At 44.5% G+C, this 24,351-nt stretch overlaps 1 protein-coding gene and 1 long non-coding RNA gene across 7 annotated transcripts; both read right to left on the reverse strand.

Annotated features, from left to right (window-relative positions):
* Window positions 1-5,728: 5,728 nt before the first annotated feature.
* LOC135572485 (uncharacterized) lies at window positions 5,729-10,107 on the reverse strand. Its single transcript, XR_010464339.1, has 2 exons — window positions 9,444-10,107; window positions 5,729-6,759 (listed from the first exon to the last, which is right to left on the reverse strand). It is a non-coding gene; the product is annotated as an uncharacterized LOC135572485 (long non-coding RNA).
* A 4,142-nt stretch (window positions 10,108-14,249) lies between these two features.
* si:ch211-171h4.5 (sialoadhesin) lies at window positions 14,250-21,849 on the reverse strand. 6 transcript variants are annotated; one of them, XM_029663549.2, is made up of 9 exons: window positions 21,744-21,849; window positions 20,112-20,604; window positions 18,976-19,344; window positions 17,853-18,164; window positions 17,045-17,311; window positions 16,738-16,834; window positions 16,597-16,615; window positions 16,164-16,250; window positions 14,250-14,703 (listed from the first exon to the last, which is right to left on the reverse strand). In XM_029663549.2, the coding sequence occupies exons 2-9, from the start codon at window positions 20,278-20,280 to the stop codon at window positions 14,641-14,643; spliced, it is 1,383 nt and encodes a 460-aa protein (XP_029519409.1). In that variant the 5' UTR covers window positions 20,281-20,604; window positions 21,744-21,849; the 3' UTR covers window positions 14,250-14,640. The 6 variants fall into 6 exon arrangements, with proteins under 6 accessions (XP_029519409.1, XP_029519413.1, XP_029519411.1 ...); XM_029663553.2 differs by having other exon boundaries at window positions 18,976-19,079; window positions 20,112-20,194; window positions 21,744-21,847; XM_029663551.2 differs by having other exon boundaries at window positions 20,112-20,194; window positions 21,744-21,846.
* Window positions 21,850-24,351: the final 2,502 nt, after the last annotated feature.

Here is a 24,351-nt window from a genome sequence, read left to right on the forward strand (position 1 = left end):
ATGGTACCAGACCACATAGTACCAAACCACATGGTACCAGACCACATGGTACCAGACCACATAGTACCAGACCACATGGTACCAGACCACATGGTACCAGACCACATGGTACCAGACCACATGGTACCAGACCACATGGTACCAGACCACATAGTAGCAGACCACATGGTACCAGACCACATGGTAGCAGACCACATGGTACCAGACCACATGGTACCAGACCACATAGTAGCAGACCACATGGTACCAGACCACATGGTACCAGACCACATGGTACCAGACCACATGGTAGGCCTACATTCGAGTGAGTGGACACACTGATTGGTTACCACGTAACAGGTTTTTGTCTTCCCAGAGAGCAAGAAACCATTATGGAAACAGATATTTATTTTATCTTGCCCCCCCACCCTCACTTTGGTGTAACTTGCCTTTAACATGAGATGCCATATGCTTCCATGAACGGGAAATGCATAGACCTGATAGCTTCCAGTTGAAAAAGAGGTTGTGTTTGGAAAAGGGGTCATCCAATCAGCATGGAGTGCAACGGTTTCATCATTGACTCATCAAGCCGACAACTTCAAAGAACCTTTTCTAGACTATGTGGTTATTGCTAGCAAGCATTATGGCTCTGAATCAGTAGGATAGTGATTCATTTGATGATATCCAATCACGAAATGACAAGCATTGATGCCAACTGTTTTCTTAGCCAGCAGACTGCAACCAAACCTTCAAAAGATCACCAACCAGAACTAAACACGATATTGCAGTTGAAGCCAAGTCATTGACGATGAATGCTGAGTATGTTGTGGTAGACATCTTACATTCCATGTGAACATGAAGGAGTGAGATGGAATCTGTCTGAGCTACATGTTGATGATCAGTACAGTACATTGCCAGTAGAATAATCCGGTAGCAATTCTTACTGTTTTTCCTTTTTCCTTTATAATTGTCAATGTGCTTCTATGGGTTATAGTAGTAAAGGCCAAATGCAATATTTTATCAAATAAAAGACACCTGAAGGGGTCCTAAAATTCTAAATCGATAACTTATCCATCTTAAAACAATTCCAAATATTAGCCCCCCCCCGCCGCTTAGAATTTTAGAGGTTAATCGAGCATAGTCTGACGTATACAAAAACCTAAATCAATTATACTTGGAACACTTGCTTAAGTTTAGAAACAACATTCTGTACTTATATTCATATGTTACATTTAGCCAAGAGAGTTACCTTTAGAGGTAACCATTTCCTGTGCAGTCATTTCTTTGAAAAATGTATGTCACTTTTGCACTGGTAAAAAAGCTATTCCTGACCCAGTATTTATACTGTACAGCTGATTCAGAAAGCACTGCACTGAAGTTTCCCGTAGCCTTGGGCTGACCTAACACCCCCATGTATTTGAGAAATTCTGCACACGTTGCTGCTTGTAAGTGCACAGCTTTGTCTACGTACAGTGGAACAGTATTAGTCTAAGTTCAGTTTCTGGAAACCTATTGTTATAGTGTTTTGGAGCTGCCTGTATCACTCTTCTAAGTAGAATAAATAGCTTAAATCAAAATCAAAATGACATTTTATTTGTCATATGCACCAAATACATCTGGTAGACTTTGCCATGAAACGCTTGCTTACGAGCCCTTCCAAACGATGCAGCGTGAAGAGCTGACTAGTCAGTAGTTTTATATATTTATTTATTTGCTTATTTGTTTCCACTCTGCCCAAATCATGTCTTAAATGGATTGTGTTGGTCTCAAACTATTTTGACTATTTTGGTTTTAAATATTTTGGTGCTAAATGGTGGAGATTGATTTGCGTGAGGAATTGGTCCAAAAGTGCTCGTGTGGATTGCAGTCACTCCTTTTCCATAGACTGCTTTCAAGATAAGGAAACAAATATCTAAATATGCAAAATCGCTGAATTATACCTTTAATCAGAATTGTTGGCAGGTTACAAAATGTATACACCCCTCCCCCCCTCCCCACAGGCACATTACATCCCCAATCAATAGTGTAGTATCAGAAATACTTACATTTCATCGTCACCCCAAAATCCAAAAGTTGTAAATAAACTGTCAGCAGCCCCAATCTTTCATCCCCCTAAATGAGTTCACAAACCCAAATGTTCTCTTTTATAGAATGTGTACGATGACACATCACCTGAGTCACCCTCTCCATTCATAGAAGAACTCCCCCGCAAGCCCCCTCTCTCCCCCTCCCAAAACACGGCTGTTCACTTCCTTTCTTTGTTTTTCATCATAACGGTTGGGTTCATTACACTGGTTGTTTAGGGTCTTTGTACTGGTTGGGTTCATTACACTGGTTGTTTAGGGTCTTTGTACTGGTTGGGTTCATTACACTGGTTGGTTGGGGTCTTTGTACTGGTTTGTATCATTACACTGGTTGGTTGGGGTCTTTGTACTGGTTGGGTTCATTACACTGGTTGGTTGGCGTCTTTGTACTGGTTTGTATCATTACACTGGAATGGTTGGGGTCTTTGTACTGGTTGGGTTCATTATACTGGTTGGTTGGGGTCTTTGTAGTGGTTGGTATCATTGCACTGGTTGGTTGGGGTCTTTGTACTGGTTGGGTTCATTACACTGGTTGTTTGGGGTCTTTATACTGGTTGGGTTCATTACACTGGTTGTTTGGGGTCTTTGTACTGGTTGGGTTCATTACACTGGTTGTTTTGGGTCTTTGTGCTGGTTGGGTTCATTACACTGGTTGTTTGGGGTCTTTGTGCTGGTTGGGTTCATTACACTGGTTGTTTGGGGTCTTTATACTGGTTGGGTTCATTACACTGGTTGGTTTAGGGTCTTTGTACTGGTTGGGTTCATTACACTGGTTGTTTGGGTTCTTTATACTGGTTGGGTTCATTACACTGGTTGGTTTTATACTGGGTCTGGTTGGTTTGTACTGGTTGGGTTCATTACACTGGTTGTTTGGGGTCTTTATACTGGTTGGGTTCATTACACTGGTTGGTTGGGGTCTTTGTACTGGTTGGGTTCATTACACTGGTTGTTTAGGGTCTTTATACTGGTTGGGTTCATTACACTGGTTGTTTGGGATCTTTGTACTGGTTGGGTTCATTACACTGGTTGTTTGGGGTCTTTATACTGGTTGGGTTCATTACACTGGTTGGTTGGGGTCTTTGTACTGGTTGGGTTCATTACACTGGTTGTTTAGGGTCTTTATACTGGTTGGGTTCATTACACTGGTTGTTTGGGATCTTTGTAATTGTTGGGTTCATTACACTGGTTGTTTGGGATCTTTATAGTAGTTGGGTTCATTACACTGGTTGTTTAGGGTCTTTATACTGGTTGGGTTCATTACACTGGTTGTTTGGGGTCTTTATACTGGTTGGGTTCATTACACTGGTTGGTTGGGGTCTTTGTACTGGTTGGGGTCATTACACTGGTTGGTTGGGGTCTTTATACTGGTTGGGTTCATTACACTGGTTGGTTAGGGTCTTTATACTGGTTGGGTTCTTTACACTGGTTGGTTGGGGTCTTTATACTGGTTGGGTTCTTTATACTGGTTGGGTTCTTTACACCGGTTGAGGTCTTTATACTGGTTAGGTTCATTACACTGGTTGGTTAGGGTCTTTATACTGGTTGGGTTCATTACACTGGTTGGTTAGGGTCTTCATACTGGTTGCGTTCTTTACACTGGTTGGTTGGGGTCTTTATACTGGTTAGGTTCTTCATACTGGTTGGGTTCATTGGTTGGGTACTGGTTAGGTTCTGGTTGGGTTCTTCACTCGTGGGGTTCATTGGTTGGGTACTGGTTGGGTTCTTTATACTGGTTGGGTTCTTTATGCCAGTTGAGTTCTTTATACTGTTTTTTATACTGTTTTTTTATACTGGTTTGGTTCACTGGTTGGGTTCTTAAAACCGGTTGGGTTCTACTGATTGGGTTCTCTTATCAGGCCTTTCTATGGAATAATCTTGGGTTTGAAATAGTGATGCAATCAGACGCTAAAAAAACTGTCCCACTCTGTAACTCTGATATGATGAGCTGCAGTTTCTCTAATAAAAGAGATGATTCAGAACTAATATTTATCAGATATGTTTGATGTTTGAAAGGGTTGCTAAGTGGTGATTCCTTTTTAACTGAGTTTTATATAATTCTCCTCTTTTAGTGAATTAGGTAATCCCACAAAAGTAGTGGCACTGACCCTATGTCCCCACTCTGCACCCAACCCACTCTGTAGCAAGTACTGTCAGATCTCCCCACTAGCATTCTGCCTGATGTTGTTTAATGGATGGACACAAACGGATAGAGACTCAGACAGAGCAGACAAAGGAGATGAGCATGCCATGATGTCATCAAAGATCTGCCACTTCCTCCCCTAGTGGGAAATGGGGTGAAGGGAGGGGCCCAGCTAGCATAGAACGTTCCTGCAACGTTCTCTAAAGGTTCTCCTTCGTTTCTCCTTCGGTTCTTTGAAAAATTACTTTCACAGAACATTCTGGGAACATTGTGGAAAAGTAATTTTTCTAAGTATGAAAGAAGTAACTTTAGGGAACGTCGCTATTTTGGTAAGGTAGAAACACATTGTTCTGAGAACGTTGAAATAACCTCATAAAATAACGTTATTAGAACTTTCTTTGCACTGGTTGTGGTCATGGGTTGGGTTCTGGTTAGGAACTAGAGGAATTAGAACTTTCTTTACACTGGTTGGGGTCATGGGTTGGGTTCTGGTTAGGAACTAGAGGAATTAGAACTTCCTTTACACTGGTTGGGGTCATGGGTTGGGTTCTGGTTACGAACCAGAGGAATTAGAACTTTCTTTACACTAGTTGGGGTCATGGGTTGGGTTCTGGTTAGGAACTAGAGGAATTAGAACTTTCTTTACACTGGTTGGGGTCATGGGTTGGGTTCTGGTTAGGAACTAGAGGAATTAGAACTTTCTTTACACTGGTTGGGGTCATGGGTTGGGTTCTGGTTAGGAACTAGAGGAATTAGAACTTCCTTTACACTGGTTGGGGTCATGGGTTGGGTTCTGGTTACGAACCAGAGGAATTAGAACCAGAGGGTTGGGTTCTGGTTAGGAACTAGAGGAATTAGAACTTAGAACTTTCTTTACACTGGTTGGGGTCATGGGTTGGGTTCTGGTTACGAACCAGAGGAATTAGAACTTTCTTTACACTAGTTGGGGTCATGGGTTGGGTTCTGGTTAGGAACTAGAGGAATTAGAACTTTCTTTACACTGGTTGGGGTCATGGGTTGGGTTCTGGTTAGGAACTAGACTAGAGGAATTAGAACTTTTATGCCATGTTCCCCTGTGGTTCCCGTTTGGATGTTGGAAGAAAAAAAGTTCTGGGAACATTCTGGGAATGTTGTATATCTAAGGAACAATGTGTGTGGAGGTGAGGAGTGCACATAATTTTGTAAATAGCTAACTACACTGAAAAATATAAATGAAAAAAATAAAGTGTTGGTCCCATGTTTCATGAGCTGAAATTAAAGATCCCAGAAATTCTCCATAAGCACAAAAAGCGTATTTCTCTAAAATGTTGTGAACAAATTTGTTTACAGCCCTGTTAGTGAGGATTTCTCATTTGCCAAGATAATCCATCCACTGACAGGTGTGGCATTTCAAGAAGCTTATTAAACAGGATGATCATTACACAGGTGCACCTATGCAGGTTTGTCATGCAACACAATGCCACAGATGTCTCATGTTGTAATGCTCCGGGTGTCGTGGGTGTGGAGTCAAATGCAGGAGACAGAGTTCAATGCTGTGCGTCTTTTACTAGCACCAACGCACCACAGGTTGCTCACAAAAGTAACGTTCCCAAACACAGGGGAAAAAGTACAAATGGAAAAAATCACGACTAGGCACTAAGCACGTACCTCTACAACAGAGCCGAAGGTTTACAAAGAAATAATCCCGCACAACAACCAGGCGGACCGGCTGTCTAATAAAGACAAACTAATTAAACATGAACAGGTGCTACCACTAAACATACAAGGAGGGGGAGGAAAAAACAATCAGTGGCAGCTAATAGGCCGGTGATGACGACCGCCGAGCGCCACCCGCCCGGGAAGGGGAAACACCCTCGGTCGGACTCGTGACAGTACCCCCCCTCTGACGCGTGGCTCCCGCAGCGCGCCGACACCGGCCTCGAGGTCGCCCCGGAGGACGAGGTGCAGGGCGATCCGGATGGAGGCGATGGAAATCCCTCAACATGGATGGATCCAAGATGTCCCTCACCGGTACCCAGCACCTCTCCTCCGGACCGTACCCCTCCCAGTCCACGAGGTACTGCAGGCCCCTCACCCGGCGTCTTGAGTCCAGAATGGCCCGGATCGTGTACGCCGGGGTCCCCTCGATGTCCAGAGGGGGGGAGGGACCTCCGGTACCTCACTGTCCTGCAGGGGACCAGCTACCACCGGCCTGAGGAGAGACACATGAAACGAGGGGTTAATACGATAATAGGAAGGGAGTTGTAATCGATAACACACCTCGTTTATTCTCCTCAGGACTTTAAAGGGCCCTACACACTGCGGACCCAGCTTCCGGCAGGGCAAGCGGAGAGGTAGGTTTCGGGTCGAGAGCCAGACCCTGTCCCCCGGTACAAACACGGGGGCCTCACTGCGGTGGCGGTCAGCACTCCTCTTCAGCCGTCCACTCGCTTGTCGTAGAGATTCCTGGACGGCCCTCCAGGTCTCCTTGGAGCGCTGTACCCATTCCTCCACCGCAGGAGCCTCGGTCTGGCTCGGATGCCATGGTGCCAGGACCGGCTGGTACCCCAACACACACTGAAAAGGGGACACGTTAGTAGAGGAGTGGCGTAGTGAGTTCTGAGCCATTTCAGCCCAAGGAATGTATCGTGCCCACTCCCCTGGCTGATCCTGGCAATACGACCGCAGAAACCTACCCACCTCCTGGTTCATTCTCTCCACCTGCCCATTACTCTCGGGGTGATAACCGGAGGTCAGGCTGACAGAGACCCCCAAACGTTCCATAAACGCTTTCCATACCCGAGACGTGAATTGGGGGCCCCGATCAGAAACGATGTCCTCCGGCACCCCGTAGTGCCGAAAGACATGGGTAAATAATGCCTCCGCAGTCTGCAGGGCTGTAGGGATACCGGGCAACGGGAGGAGACGGCAGGACTTAGAAAACCGATCCACAATCACTAGAACCGCGGTGTTCCCCTGAGACGCGGGAGATCGGTCAGGAAATCTATGGACAGATGTGACCATGGCCGCTGTGGAACGGGGAGGGGTTGTAGCTTCCCTCTAGGAAGGTGCCTAGGAGCCTTACTCTGAGCGCACACTGAGCAAGAGGAGACATAACCCTTAACGTCCTTAACCAACGTAGGCCACCAATACCTCCCCTGAAGGCTCCCCACTGTCCTCGTTACCCCAGGGTGACCCGAGGAGGGTAGGACGTGAGCCCACCGAATCAGTTTGTCCCGAAACCCAAGCGGCACGTACCTTCGCCCCGCTGGACACTGAGGAGGCGCGGGTTCAGCCCGTAACGCCCGCTCGATGTCCGAGTCCACCTCCCATACCACTGGAGCTACCAGCTTTGAGGCGGGAAGGATGGGAGTAGGTTCGGTGGACCCATCCTCGGTGTCATAAAGGCGGGACAGTGCGTCAGCCTTCACGTTCTGGGAGCCCGGTCTATAAGACAAAGTAAACCGGAACCGGGTGAAGAATATGGCCCACCTTGCCTGACGTGGGTTAAGTCTCCTAGCTGCCCGAATATACTCCAGATTCTGGTGGTCGGTCCAGATAAGAAAAGGGTGCTTAGCCCCCTCAAGCCAGTGTCTCCACACCTTCAGAGCTCTAACCACCGCTAGCAACTCCCGGTCCCCCACATCATAGTTACGCTCCGCTGGGCTGAGCTTCCTTGAGAAGAAAGCGCAGGGGCGGAGTTTTGGTGGCGTACCCGAGCGCTGTGATAGCACGGCACCCACCCCAGCCTCGGACGTGTCCACCTCCACTATGAATGCTAGAGAGGGGTCCGGATGCGCCAACACGGGCGCATCAGTGAACAGCGCCTTCAACTTGTTGAATGCTCTGTCCGCCTCTGCTGACCACTGCAACCGCACCGGGCCCCCCTTCAGCAGTGAGGCAATGGGAGCCGCTATCTGGCCAAAACCCCGGATAAACCTCCGGTAGTAGTTGGCAAAACCCAAAAACCGCTGCACCTCTTTTACCGTGGTTGGAGTCGGCCAATTACGCACGGCCCTAATGCGGTCACCCTCCATCACCACCCCCGAGGTGGAAATGCGATATCCCAGAAAAGAGACGGCTCGTTTAGAGAACACGCATTTCTCAGCCTTGACGTATAGGTCATGCTCCAGCAGTCTACCAAGCACTTTGCGCACCAGAGACACATGCGCGGTGTGAGTGGCCGAGTAGATCAGAATGTCATCGATATAAACAACCACTCCCTGCCCGCACAGGTCCCTGAGAATCTCGTCTACAAAGGATTGGAAAACGGCTGGAGCATTCTTTAACCCATACGGCATGACGAGGTACTCATAGTGGCCGGATGTAGTACTAAATGCGGTTTTCCACTCGTCTCCCTTCCGAATACGCACCAGACTATACGCGCTCCTGAGATCCAGTTTTGTGAAGAACTGCGCTCCGTGGAACGATTCCACCGCCGTAGCGATGAGAGGTAGAGGGTAACTATACCCCACTGTGATGGCGTTTAGACCTCTATAATCGATACACGGACGCAAACCTCCCTCCTTTTTCCTCACAAAAAAGAAACTCGAGGAGACGGGTGAAATGGAGGGCCGAATGTACCCCTGTCCCAGCGACTCCGTGACATATGTCTCCATTGCCAACGTCTCCTCCTGGGACAGCGGGTACACGTGACTCTTGGGAAGCGCAGCGTCCACCTGGAGATCTATCGTACAATCCCTTCCCGGTCGATAAGGTGGTAATTTAGTCGCTTTCACTTTACTGAAAGCGATTGCCAAATCGGCATACTCGGGGGGAATGCACACCGTGGAACCCTGGTCTGGACTCTCCACCGACGTGGCACCGATGGAAACTCCCAAACACCTTCCAGAACACTCCTCTGACCACCCCTGGAGAACCCCCTGTCTCCACGAAATTTTAGGATTGTGCCGGGCCAGCCAGGGAGTCCCCAGCACCACTGGAAACGCAGGCGAATCAATAATAAAAAAACTGATACGCTCCCTATGATTCCCCTGCGTCACCATGTCCAGTGGGACCGTGGTCTCCCCGACCATCCCTGACCCTAATGGCCGGCTATCTAGGGAGTGCACGGGGAAAGGAGAATCTATCGGCACCAGCGGAACCCCTAACTTAAGGGCGAGTCCGCGATCCATAAAGTTCCCAGCTGCGCCTGAATCGACTAGCGCCCTATGCTGGGAAGAGGGAAAAAAGTGAAGGAAAGAGGTTAAGACAAACATATGGCCAACAAGGGGTTCTGGGTGAGTTTGATGCTGACTCACCTGGGGTGACCGAGAAGCGTTCCGCCTGCCATCTCTACTCCCAGACGGACCCCCCCAGCACCGATCAGACGTGTGCCCTCTCCGACCACAGTTGGTGCAGGGAAGGCCACCTCAAATCAAATCAATCAAATTTTATTTGTCACAAACACATGGTTAGCAGATGTTAATGCGAGTGTAGCGAAATGCTTGTGCTTCTAGTTCCGACAATGCAGTGATAACCAACAAGTAATCTAACTAACAATTCCAAAACTACTGTCTTATACACAGTGTAAGGGGATAAGGAATATGTACATAAGGATATATGAATGAGTGATGGTACAGAGCAGCATACAGTAGATGGTATCGAGTACAGTATATACATATGAGATGAGTATGTAGACAAAGTAAACAAAGTGGCATAGTTAAAGTGGCTAGTGACATAAGAATGCAGTCGATGATCTAGAGTACAGTATATACATATGCATATGAGATGAATAATGTAGGGTAAGTAACATTATATAAGGTAGCATTGTTTAAAGTGGCTAGTGATATATTTACATCATTTCCCATCAATTCCCATTATTAAAGTGGCTGGAGTTGGGTCAGTGTCAATGACAGTGTGTTGGCAGCAGCCACTCAATGTTAGTGATTGCTGTTTAACAGTCTGATGGCCTTGAGATAGAAGCTGTTTTTCAGTCTCTCGGTCCCAGCTTTGATGCACCTGTACTGACCTCGCCTTCTGGATGATAGCGGGGTGAACAGGCAGTGGTTCGGGTGGTTGATGTCCTTGATGATCTTTATGGCCTTCCTGTAACATCGGGTGGTGTAGGTGTCCTGGAGGGCAGGTAGTTTGCCCCCGGTGATGCGTTGTGCAGACCTCACTACCCTCTGGAGAGCCTTACGGTTGAGGGCGGAGCAGTTGCCGTACCAGGCGGTGATACAGCCCGCCAGGATGCTCTCGATTGTGCATCTGTAGAAGTTTGTGAGTGCTTTTGGTGACAAGCCGAATTTCTTCAGCCTCCTGAGGTTGAAGAGGCGCTGCTGCGCCTTCTTCACGACGCTGTCAGTGTGAGTGGACCAATTCAGTTTGTCTGTGATGTGTATGCCGAGGAACTTAAAACTTGCTACCCTCTCCACTACTGATCCATCGATGTGGATAGGGGGTGTTCCCTCTGCTGTTTCCTGAAGTCCACAATCATCTCCTTAGTTTTGTTGACGTTGAGTGTGAGGTTATTTTCCTGACACCACACTCCGAGGGCCCTCACCTCCTCCCTGTAGGCCGTCTCGTCGTTGTTGGTAATCAAGCCTACCACTGTTGTGTCGTCCGCAAACTTGATGATTGAGTTGGAGGCGTGCATGGCCACGCAGTCGTGGGTGAACAGGGAGTACAGGAGAGGGCCCTGAACGCACCCTTGTGGGGCCCCGTGTTGAGGATCAGCGGGAGGAGATGTTGTTGCCTACCCTCACCACCTGTGGGCGGCCCGTCAGGAAGTCCAGTACCCAGTTGCACAGGGCGGGGTCGAGACCCAGGGTCTCGAGCTTGATGACGAGCTTGGAGGGTACTATGGTATTGAATGCCGAGCTGTAGTCGATGAACAGCATTCTCACATAGGTATTCCTCTTGTCCAGGTGGGTTAGGGCAGTGTGCAGTGTGGTTGAGATTGCATCGTCTGTGGACCTATTTGGGCGGTAAGCAAATTGGAGTGGGTCTAGGGTGTCAGGTAGGGTGGAGGTGATATGGTCCTTGACTAGTCTCTCAAAGCACTTCATGATGACGGAAGTGAGTGCTACGGGGCGGTAGTCGTTTAGCTCAGTTACCTTAGCTTTCTTGGGAACAGGAACAATGGTGGCCCTCTTGAAGCATGTGGGAACAGCAGACTGGTATAGGGATTGATTGAATATGTCCGTAAACACACCGGCCAGCTGGTCTGCGCATGCTCTGAGGGCGCGGCTGGGGATGCCGTCTGGGCCTGCAGCCTTGCGAGGGTTAACACGTTTAAATGTCTTACTCACCTCGGCTGCAGTGAAGGAGAGACCGCATGTTTTCGTTGCAGGCCGTGTCAGTGGCACTGTATTGTCCTCAAAGCGGGTTCTGGTACCCCTCGGCGTAGCCCCTCCCAACTCCATGGGAATGGGAGCGGAGGGGCTGGGTGGTGGAACGCACAGAACCCTCTCTGAACGCCCGCGGGCAGCCAGCAGATTATCCAGTCGAATGGACATGTCGATCAGCTGATCCAGTGACAGAGTGGTGTCCCGACACGCTAACTCCCGGCGGACGTCCTCTCGGAGACTACACCTGTAGTGGTCCATAAGGGCCCTGTCGTTCCACCCAGATCCGGCTGCCAAGGTCCGGAACTCCAGCGCGTAATCCTGGGCGCTCCTCTTCTCCTGCCTGAGATGAAATAGTCGTTCTCCCACCGCTCGGCCGTCTAGAGGGTGATCAAACACGGCACGGAAGCGGCAGGAAAACTCTGTGTAGTGCTCCCGCGCTGAGTCTGGGCCATTCCAGACTGCGTTCGCCCACTCCAGAGCACGACCCGTGAGGCAGGAGATGAGGACACTCACCCTCTCTGCTCCTGAGGGAGTGGGTCTGATGGTGGCCAGGTATAGCTCCAGCTGAAGCAGAAACCCCTGGCAACCCGCCGCCGCTCCATCATAAGCCCTCGGTAGCGTCAGACGGAGGGTGCTGGAGTCGGGAGATGGGGAGTCCGGAACCGTGGGTGCCGAAGGTGGAGAGAGGAGACCACTCCTCTCCCATCTTTCCATTCTCTCCATCACTTGATCCATCGCGGATCTGATCCGATGGAGGACGGTGGTGTGGTGGAGAACCCATTCCTCCATCGATGGGAGAGGGTTGGCTGCTGCTCCTGCTGACTCCATCAATCTGATAGGTGCCGGATTCTGTAATGCTCCGGGTGTCGTGGGTGTGGAGTCAAATGCAGGAGACAGAGTTCAATGCTGTGCGTCTTTTACTAGCACCAACGCACCACAGGTTGCTCACAAAAGTAACGTTCCCAAACACAGGGGAAAAAGTACAAATGGAGAAAAGTACAACAGAGCCGAAGGTTTACAAAGAAATAATCCCGCACAACAACCAGGTGTCTAATAAAGACAAACTAATTAATTCCACTGGATGTCTTAAGGTGAACGCACCAATTTTGTAAGTCGCTCTGGATAAGAGCGTCTGCTAAATGACTTAAATGTAAAATGTAAAACATGAACAGGTGCTACCACTAAACATACAAGGAGGGGGAGGAAAAAACAATCAGTGGCAGCTAATAGGCCGGTGATGACGACCGCCGAGCGCCACCCGCCCGGGAAGGGGAAACACCCTCGGTCGGACTCGTGACACATGTTTTGACGGAGCATGCAATTGGCATGCTGACTACAGGAATGTCCACCAAAACTGTTGCCCGCGAACGTAATGTTAATTTCTCTAACCATGTCGTTTTAGAGAATTTGGCAGTACAACCAACCGCAGACCACGTGAAACCACGTCAACCCAGGACCTCCACATCCAGCTTCTTCACCTGCGGGATTGTCTGAGAACAGCTGATGAATCTCAGGTGTATTTCTGTCTGTAATAAAGCTCTTTTTGTGGGGGAAAACTCATTCTGCTTGGCTGTGCCTGGCTCCCAAGTGGGTGGACCTGTACCCTCCCAGGCCCACCCATGGCTGCGCCCCTGCCGATTCATGTGAAATCCATAGATTAGAGCCTAATTCATTTATTTTAATTGACTGATTTCCTTATATGAACTCGGTCAAATTGTTGAAATTGTTGCATATTGCATTTATATTTTTGTTCAGGCGTTTTTATTCCCCGCCCCCCCAAAAAGTATTGAACTCTCCTCTACAAGCCATATAGAGCTGTTATCAAGATGACGGATGGCATTGGAGAGGTTGCACAGAGAGAAATGTTTGGAGAAAGGGAGCGATTGGAGATGATGGCGGAAAAGGAAATAAGTGAAGAAAGGGAAGCGTATTATGAATAAACATGGAGTGGGGGGGACAGCATTGTGCTTCTGAAAGATCTGGTGAAGGAAAAGATGATGGACAAGGGAAAAAAGGAGAACAGTGGAAATGGTTATGAGGGAATACGGAATGAGGGATTTTGCTGAACTTTTGGAAGAACTTGAGGAAATTGAGAGTGACGAAAGTGAGGATCAATTATATGTGGTGGCATGTGCAGTGATGACTGTCGAGAAGACGTTGAGTGTCGAGGAAGGTTGACGTCAAGTGCAAAAAGAGGCATACGTGTTTCAGTAGCTCAGAGATCAAACCTGGCGAGAGTGTTGATGAAGTTCCTGCAGTGAGGACTGCCGAGTTCGGGCCTCGGTCTGTAAAGGTCTGTGTGTGCCAATCATATTGCAGATTTCTCCGAACCAATTTCATTAAAAAAATTGATAACTGAAATTATAATTGTGTATTAATTGTTCATATTTAATTGTGTAATCTTGGGTGTGTGTGTTCCCAACTTTGTAACCTTCGGAGAATGTTCCCAAAACCTTCCTAACTTTGTAACATTCAGAGAACATTCCCAGAACATTCATACAACCAAAAGAGAACATTCAAAGAACATTAAGAAAAAAAATCTGATTGGTCCTTTAGGGAACATCGGTGCAACGTTCAGGGAACGATTCCACAACCTTCGAGTAACATTCCCAGAATCAAAGTTTGTTATCTGGGGATGTGTCAAAAAAGTGATGTCAGATCACGCCCTGCTTCATCATTTCCCCTCCTCCGCCCACCCACTCCTCTACTTTCTTTCCTGTTCATTGATGGAGGCAATGGAATGTGTGGAATTTGAAGAGAGAAGGCACGGTAGAATGACATTAAGAGATTTATTCGACTGATTATGGCCATTATAATCCTGACTGACACAACCCATAATCCCCTGCATGGTTTAACATAATCTACAGAGAAGAAGACAGAAATACATTGATGATGCTGAACCACAAACCAAAAAGATTAAACTACAATTTAATACTACACGACATGGTATGTGGACACCCCTTCAAATGAGTGGATTTGGCTTTTTCAGCCACACCCGTTGCTGACAGGTATATAAAATCGAGGCATCAGATTCAAATATATAATATCATGTATTTTGCGATAGAATTATACAGTACGATCTGAAGAAAAATAACAAGATGAACATTTTCCATACAACAAAGTTAAAATGCAAAGGTCAAATCTGGATCTGTTTTGCCATGTGGTTTCAAGGAGCAGCTCTTTCACTTCTTCTGCCAGGGTGAGCTTCACCTCGGGCAGCCCTGGTCATCTGTCAAAGGAAGACATTGCAAATAGACACACACACACACACATACATGCGTGCACACACATACACATTGATGATGTTTGACTTTACTCAGTGGTCTAAAGTACTTAAGTAAAAATACTTTCAATTACTACTTAACTAGTTTTTTTGTTTTTTGGGGTACCTTTACTTTCTTTACTATTTATATTTTTTTAAACTTTACTTTTACTTCACTACATTCATAAAGGAAATAATGTACATTTTCCCTGACACCCAAAAGCACTAGTTACATTACAATACTTAACAGGACAGGAAAATGGTCCAATTCACCCACTTATCAAGAGAACATCCCAGGGGCCTCATTTATAAAAATGTTCTTAGATTTATACTTGAACTTAGTCATAACATCATTTCCGACGGTGTGCTTACGTTCGATTCATAAAAGATACTGAGCATAAAAAACCTTGCTTACTCAGGTTCTGTGATCTATAAATCTCAAATTAACTTCAAATTGACGGCACCTGAGCGTGCCTTATAATCAGCGATGTCCCCTTATAGAATGCTAGCACAAATAAAAGTTTAGTCGGGAATAGCCATGGACCAAAATAGAAAAGCAAACATTTTGGAAGACGAGATCACGGCGATGGTAGAGGAGATTGAAGACAGGCAACATGTATTATTCGGTGGACTAAATAGTGGGTTGACAAACAAAGTCAAACAGGTATCTTGGGAGTGTGTCGCCGCTGCAGTGAACGAGGTGGGGCAGCAAGACAGAACTGTGGCTGATGTGAAAAAGAAATGGTCTGACCTTAAACTGCAAGGGATAAAAAGAATAGCCCTACATAACCAGCCGGAAAATCACCTACCTCAAGTCTAGACTTTGCGTAGAGATAAGATCATTTCCATGTCAAAGTAAGGTTTCATAAATAACTACTTATACGAGGTTTTCTGCGTAAGTCATACTTAAGATCAAAATTGATCGTAAGTCCGTTTTTTAAATGAGGCCCCTGGTCATCCCTACTGCCTCTGATCTGGCAGACTCACAAAACACAAATGCTCGATTTGTAAATTGTGTTGGAGTGTTGGAGTGTGCCCTTGACTATTGGTAAAAAGAAAAGAAAATTGTGGTGTTTGGATTGCCTAATAGAAGTAATTTGAAATGATTTATACTTTTACTTTTGATGCTTAAGTATATTTTTTGCAATTACATCTACTTTTGATATGCAAGTATATTTAAAAACAAATACCTTTAGACTTTTACTCAAGTAGTATTTTACTGAGTGACTTTCACTTTTACTTGAGTAACTTTCTATTAAGGTATGTACACTTTTACTCAAGTATGACAATTGGTTAATTTTTACACCACTGACTTTACTTAATTCAAATTAAAGCTCACACACAAAACAGTTAGCTTAAATACCTACAAACTATAACATTCTATGTTGTTGTGAGTTTTTATATTAGACATCTTTCATTATAAATACCTGGAGCTGGTCATAGTCAGAACTGATGCTGGCGATCGTTAGGTTAGTGTACGTGGCGTCTCCTTTCTCTGACAGCTCTAGCTGCTGCTGGAATATCGAGGAGAAATAATTGTATTTAAACGGAGGAGTTATATCTTATCCAACAGACTATCAGTCTCAGAGGTATCAATACTATATCAAATGTAATATGAAATAGGAGCCTTAGTGTTGCACGCTTTATACAAAACCACAGTGAATTTGGTCAAAGATTCAAGATGTGTATTAGTCATACAGAGAATTGTTAAAGCTTTGACGTAGGATCTTTGACGTAGAATCTTTGACGTAGAAACACTTTGTCTCTGTATTGTATCATACTGCATCATCTACTGCCAATGCCTTAAAATTGCTCAGTTAATTAAACAGAATATTATGAAAATGAAAATGTTCCTCTTACTTTCAGTCTTCTGGACAGACTTAGGGGAGGAAAAATGGGGAACTTGGGTTAGAAGAAAGTGGATCGGAAGAGTCCTTCTATAAATGTTTTCTATAAATGTATTCCTAAACTCGATGGGCATGAATATGTAAACAATGATACCTTTTATATTTATACACATCCACGGTGACGGTTAGAACATAGAGCAACACCATCACTCCACAAATGATGTAGGGGACCATCACGGAACATTGGCCACCTAAAAACAATGGTAATAGAACATTGGTTTTTAAAGTTTACTGTTCATTTGTTGTCCGTTTGTCTTGAGTGTTAACCATTTAAAATAGATATTTAATGTTCACTTGTCAACAATGGCACTTTTCAACAAATAAAATGCCACCCTATTTCATATAGTGCACTATAAGGTCAAATGTTGTGTATTTGTCATAAAGTGAACAAAATGATTTACTTTCGAACTCCAGAGGCATGACCTTTGACCTTTGTGATCCCTTCTCGTTGTGGGCCTCACAGAGGTACAGCCCGCTGTCTGCTTTGTTGACCAGGAGGACCAGTGTCTGCCCATTAGCCTTCCAGGTCACCTGCCCACTGCTGTCTTTGTACCAGGAGTAGCGCTCCACTGGTGGGTTGGCATCACTCTGACAGGTCAGGGTCACTGCCCTCCCGTCGGGCACAGGCCCAGATGGGCTGGACAGGGCTACAGTGTTTTTAGGAGCATCTGGAAGACAGAATCCACACAGTTAAATCAACTTCCTGTGAGGTACGTGAGCTCATTTTGATCTGTGAGATTAAAAGCCCACAAGGGAACGTTCGTCATGTGAGTGTCAACGAGAGTGCGAACAATAGAAATGTGTGATGGAGTGTATTGGTGTGAATGAGAGAAAACAGAAAAAATAGATTGAAGTCTCACAAGTGTGCTGGAAGGTTGCCATATTATTGTGAACATGATCCAGAAAGCACTATTGAGAAGGTACACATGCAGTGTATGAGGATGGGACGAATCACTGCATAGGTATGAATAGCTAACTGGCTGCTTATTACCTGCTAACTCATGTTTAACCAGTTCGTTTTTTTATGCCCTGTGCTCTTTGATACTGTTTAGCACTTAACAGTATCAATTATCTATCAATTAACTCATCATGTTCACAAACAGAATGAGGAGATTCCTTGGTTTTGTTGTATAACTACACTACTGTTTATAGTTGTGGTCATATGGTTGCCTGTATGGTCATATGATAATGGTTGTTGTGGTCTCTCACAAAGAACATTGAGGGTCCGGTTCCCCTGAGTCGTCTTGGTGGTGCCCCCTGGCTGCAGTGTGTAGCGGGCAGAACATCTGACCAGCAGCCCGTGATGGAGGAGGGAGGCGGTAAAGGTAAGGGTGGAGGTCATGGTCATGAGCCCATCTATACCCTCCTGTAGCTGGCTCTCGACACTGCCACCCAGCCCAGAGGTCCAGATCAGAGAGGGCGGGAACGTAGGACAGGGGGCAGAGGCAGAGCAGCTCATTCTAACCAGCTCCCCCTCTGTGATGTTGCCCATAGTGGTTAGTTGGGGTTTGGGTGGGGTGTCTGGAGGTAATAAAGGTATATGAGAGAGAGAGAGTGTGAGAGAGAGATAGAGAGAGAGAGAGAGAGAGAGAGAGAGAGAGAATCAATAACAAGACAGAACGAGGCCTGGGTAAAGCCCAATGACATACCGTATGGGGCAACCAGGTTTAAATCAACTCTGCTTAGAACATCACTCTCTTTTTCATGTTAAGCAGTGCCGGCTCCAGGCATAAGCGATATAAGCGGTCGCTTAGGGCCCCCTACCAAAAAATTACTTTCTGTTGAGAGTCAGAATAGTAGAATACACAAAGTGCAAGGTTACATTTTTTAAATTTAAATTCTACAGTTTTTCCCTTGTTTTGTCAGTCACTGACAGTCACTCAATTAGCCATCTCAGCTAACAATTTTTAGATTGGTAAGTTAGTCTTGCCAGTTATCTACATTATTTGTAATCTTAGCCGAGCATGCAGGTGCTCAGGGGCCCTGACCTCCAGGGGGCCCCCATTGATTTTGTTAGTCACTCTCACTCAGATATCATTAGCATGGCATAAGTCATGGCAAAATGTGTACAATTGCATGAAATTTGTTATAAAATGTATCTTTGCCCCATTGCAACAATGTGTAGAGCTGTTTGGTGAGGGGGCCCCTCAACCAAATCTTGCTTAGGGCAACCAAAAGGCTAGAGCCGGCCCTGGTGGTAAGTATTTAAACCTGTGTTTGCTGTTAGTATTCACAAGAGTTCAATGTAGTCCATTTGTTAGAATGTTTAGCCCTCAATATTTGTTTTAATTGGAAATCATAAATATCTTAGGTAAGGTCAAATTCAGTGTACCTGTATGACTGATATGTACTCCTGGGTAGAAAATATACTTGAGGCGATTTGTTCCAGCACATTCCAGCCTGAAGATATATGTGTCATCATATCCTGCAGGGAAACTGTTGAAAAGAGTGGTGCAGTTCTTGCTCAACAGATTTCCCACCATCACTCCCTTTATGATGTTTTGGGCATCCGTTTGGGCTGAGCTCAATACTATATTTCCCCCCCAAATTTTTTTAGACCAAAGCCCAGTGGGTGTGCAGTTTTTCAAGTCAGCATCAAATGCAGCAGGGATCTCAAATCTACATGGGACCAGTAGGCAGGATCCACCAACAGCCACAATGCTTTGGGGCATCCACAGACTCCACTCTTGGCAGAGTGCACCTGGAGAACACAGCACCATCAAGAAACACTGAACAGCAAAACCTGGACTCGGGGATACGCGTAACATATCAAATGTTAATTTGTCTCCCTCCATTTAATATGATATGTTACGTTTCGTGTGCTATGTATTCATTTGTGGATGTCCATCATCCATTTTATATGATACAGTATGTTACGAATTTGCAATCCTTATGACATGTTACGAATTCCACTAGGGTGGGGTTAAGGTTAGGGTTAGGAGATATGATTAGGTTAGGGTTAGGGGAAGGGTTAGCTAATATGCTAAGCAATTGCAAAGTTGCTAAAAAGTAGACAATAATTGAAAGGTTGCAAATTAGCTCAAATGCTAAAGTTGTCCTTGATGTGGACCTAGACATTCGTGTTATACGCCTACCCATCCTCCCCAACCAACCTCCCTCCTTTCGTTTTTGGCTAAAGTAATCTTCTGTCTTACGTAACCATACCAAATGTAACATATCATTAGTCATTTGAGTGTCACATATTCACATTTACTATGTTACGTTTACTCTTTGAGGCCAGGCTGAACAGCAAAACACATTTGTCTGCACACACACACACACACACACACACACACACACACACACACACACACACACACACACGGACACACACAAAGGTTTATCAATCTCACACACACGTGTCGAAACACCCAAGTACATATTGCAGAGATGTCATCATTGTCATTAAGTCAAAGTGTGTACAAGTTAAGAGGGAAGTGCAGTGCGCACAATCAGGAAGAAACTGACCTTTCAACAGAAAAGTGATGAAAGCAATAAACCACAGACCCATCTGTGATGTTGTTGAGATGCCTTCCACAGTAAGAATACACCTCAAATAAACATAGAGATAGAAAAAGTAGATCAGAATTAGACAGCTATGGATAATCTGTACTGAATGAAAATATAAACCCAACATGCACCAATTTCAAAGATTTTACTGAGTTACAGTTCATATAAGGAAATCAGTCAAATATAATATATGGATTATATGGATTTTACATGACTGGGAATACAGATATGCATATTTTGATCACAGATACCTTTAAAAAAAAAAGAAGGTAGGAGCATGGATCAGAAAAAGCAGTCAGTATCTGATGTGACCACCACTTGCCTCATGCAGCGTGACACATCTCTTTCGCATAAAGTTGATCAGGCTATTGATTGTGGCCTGTGGAATGTTGTCCCACTCCTCTTCAATGGCTGTGCAAAGTTGCTGGATATTGCGGGGAACTGAAACACACTGTTGTACACGTTGATCCAGAGCATCCCAAACTTGCTCAATGGGTAACATGTCTGGTGAGTATGCAGGCCATGGAAGCACTGGAATATTTTCAGCTACCAGGAATCGTGTACATTATCATGTTTCAACATGACGTGATGGCGGTGGATGAATGGCATGACAATCAACCTCAGGATCTTGTCACGATATCTGCATTCAAATTGCCATCGATAAAATGCAATTGTGTTCATTGTCCGTAGTTCATGCCTGCCCATACCATAACCCCACCGCCACCATAGAGCACTCTGGTCACAACGGTGACATCAGCAAACTGCTCCACCCACAAGATGCCATACACGTGGTGTGCGGTGTGAGGCCGGTTGGACATACTGCCAAATTATCTAAAACGACATTGGAGGTGGCTTATGGTAGAGAAATTAACCTTAATATCTCTGGCAACAGCTCTGGTGGACATAACTGCAGTCAGCATGCCAATTTCTCGCTCCCTCAAACTTGAGACATCTGTGGCATTGTCTTGTGTGACAAAACTGCACATTTTAGAGTAGCCTTTTATTGTCCCCAGCAATAAGGTGCACCTGTGTAATGGTTATGCTGTTTAATCAGCTTCTTGATATGCCACACCTGTCAGGTGGATGGATTATCAATGCTCACTAACAATGATGTATACACATTTTTTGGCACAAAATTTGAGAGAAATAAGCTTTTTGTGGTTGTGGAACATTTCTGGGATCTTTTATTTCAACTCATTAAACATTGGACCATAATTAAACATGTTGCGTTTATATTTTTGTTCAGTGTAGGTAAATAGGTAAAAATAGGTAAAAATACTGGAATGTTTAGCATTTGATTCTAAGTAGCAATTACTTATGAACACCGTAACTACTGTTTAACTGACATTCAATTACATTTTTGCTACAACTGAATTGTTTATCAGTGCCATTTTTCCAAAACTCAATTTGAAATTTAAAGAGGTAACACATTTTTCCACGTCAATACAATTTCTAACTTTCTCTACGATTCAAGTCTTCAGTATTGTGATTCAATATTTGTGAATGAGATTTGGTGGAATTGTGTTTATTGGGTAATGCGTTCGAGATACTCTAAATGTGTCTTTTAGATGAAATCATGAAAAGCCTTACCTGTAACTGGGTGAAAGAGATCATGGATATTGAGATCGCCGATATCTCCAAAATGGCTCTGGGTGTTTAATCAAGCAAGATGCTGTCTTTTCTTTTATATGCATTGCGAAATAAAGGAAATTGTCCTCGTCACACCAAACCCTGCTCTTAAGCAAGAACAAACGTCAGAACAAAGAGGATGTTTTCTGCAGTCGATAGAACATTTACAATTGGCTGCAACGTTCTGTGGCGGGATATATCAGACTTCTTTATTGTAAAAAGGCACAATGTAATGACTTGTCACAGTCTGCCACCAGATTGCAGCATCCCCATGTAGGAGTTACCCAAAACTATTAGGGGCCAGAGGCATTCTGCAGATAGCTTTTATAAAGCTCTGCATACAATCGTGCAGTACATGCATCAGTAAGACATATATTGGTCGTTTTGGAAAGTTATATACTCAAACTCTATGTTCTTAAATACCGTATCAAATCTGCAATGAAGCTAAAAGATTGACGTCGTTCATTTCGTAATCAAATAAAAAAAACTGTGATTGAATGATGAGTTTAGATGCGTCAGTCAATTCATCATAAGGTCATCACTTTATTAATGGTGTAGTTAGTCAAGATAAAGGCTTATTCATGGTGGCATCCCAATCTCATTATGACAACAACATATGAAATAATAACTTTGTCTATTTTGGGTGTTACAGCCTGAATTTAAAATGGATTCAATTGAGATTGTGTGTCTCTGGCCTGCACACAATACTGCACTCAATGTCAAAGTGGAGCTACAAATGAATTAACAAAGAAAAGCTGAAATGTCTTGAGTCAATAAGTATTTAACACCTTTGTTATGGCAAGCCTAAATAAGTTCAGGAGTAAAAATGCCACATAGTAAGTTGCATGGACTCCGTGTGCAGTAATAGTGTTGCACTTGTTTAATCATCTCTGTACCTCAAACATACAGTACAATTGTCTGTAAGGTCCCTCAGTCGAGCAGTGAATTTCAAACACAGATTCAACCACAAAGACCAGGAAGGTTATCCAATGCAAAAATCAGACATTTAATATCCCTTTGACCAGGGGCACAACTTTCACTGGAGTCGAGGACATGTCCCCCCCATATTCTGAAATTGCAGTTTTGTCGCCCAGGTTTTATCATTGGCATTTTTGGTGTGTTAATCCGACAGGATACATTTGAATGTTTTTGTTTGTTTGTCCCCCTCACTTCTAAAACCAAAGACAACCCCGTGCCTTTGACTATAGTGAAGTTATTAATTACACGTTGGATAGTGTATCAATACACCCAGTCACTACAAAGATATGGGCACCCTTCCTAACTTAGTTGCCGGCGAGGAAGGAAACAGCTCAGGGATTTCACCTTGAGGCCAATGGTGACTTCAAAACAGTTACAGAGTTTAATGGCTGTGATAAGAGCATGCTGAGGATGGATCAAAAAAATTGTAGTTACTCCACAATACTAACCTAAATGACAGAGTGAAAAGAAGGAAGCCTGTACATAATACAAATATTCCAAAACATACATCCTGTTTGCAGTAAGGCACTAAAGTAAAACTGCAAGAAATGGGGCGAAGAAATGAACTTTATATCCTGAATACGAAGCTTTATGTTTGGGGCAAACCCAACACAGCACATCACTGAGTACCACTCTTCATACCACGCCCAATTTTTCAGTTTTTGATTTGTTAAAAAAGTTTGAAATATCCAATAAATGTCGTTCCACTTCATGATTGTGTCCCACTTGTTGTTGATTCTTCACAAAAAAATACAGTTTTATATCCTTATGTTTGAAGCCTGAAATGTGGCAAAAGGTCGCAAAGTTCAAGGGGGCCGAATACTTTCGCAAGGCACTGTATATACATACACATACCTATATAGACATACATACTTTTTAAAAGAATATACCTTTATTATTATTCCCCGCAAACCCTTCCACCGAGTAAACTAATAAACACGTTGGCTTTTACCTTCAATTTATACATCTTAATACACATTTTACATTCACAGTCTATTTTACAATAGTTATTTTTTGTTTGTTTTTAGTCCTTCCTCTATTTCTGATGTCCATCCAGTTTGATTTCTATTTGTAACTGTGCTATTTGTAACTGTGCTATTTGTAACTGTGCTATTTGTAACTGTGCTATTTGTAACTGTGCTATTTGTAACTGTGCTATTTGTAACTGTGCTATTTGTAACTGTGCTATTTGTAACTGTGCTATTTGTAACTGTGCTATTTGTAACTGCTATTTGTAACTGTGCTATTTGTAACTGTGCTATTTCACAAAAGTTCTGAACATATATACATTTGACAGACCCCGTATGTTCTACATGTTTTATCTTGCTATTAGTCCCACCCTTCAGCTCCATTCAACCTCTCCCATCGATCCCTCAACATCATCCATTTTGGATTTCTATTTGCCATATGTTTTTCTGAAGCAGCAAACTTTGTGGAAATTAATATTTGTGTCATTCTCAAAACTTTTGGCCACGACTATTAAATCCAGGTGTGCAACGCTCTTGGAGATTTACCCAAGACTCACAGCTGTAACCGCTGCAAAAGATGATTCTAACATATATTGACTCAGGGATGTGAATACTTATGCAAA

Source organism: Oncorhynchus nerka, linkage group LG7 (genome assembly GCF_034236695.1).
Source record: "Oncorhynchus nerka isolate Pitt River linkage group LG7, Oner_Uvic_2.0, whole genome shotgun sequence".
NCBI lineage: Eukaryota > Metazoa > Chordata > Actinopteri > Salmoniformes > Salmonidae > Oncorhynchus > Oncorhynchus nerka.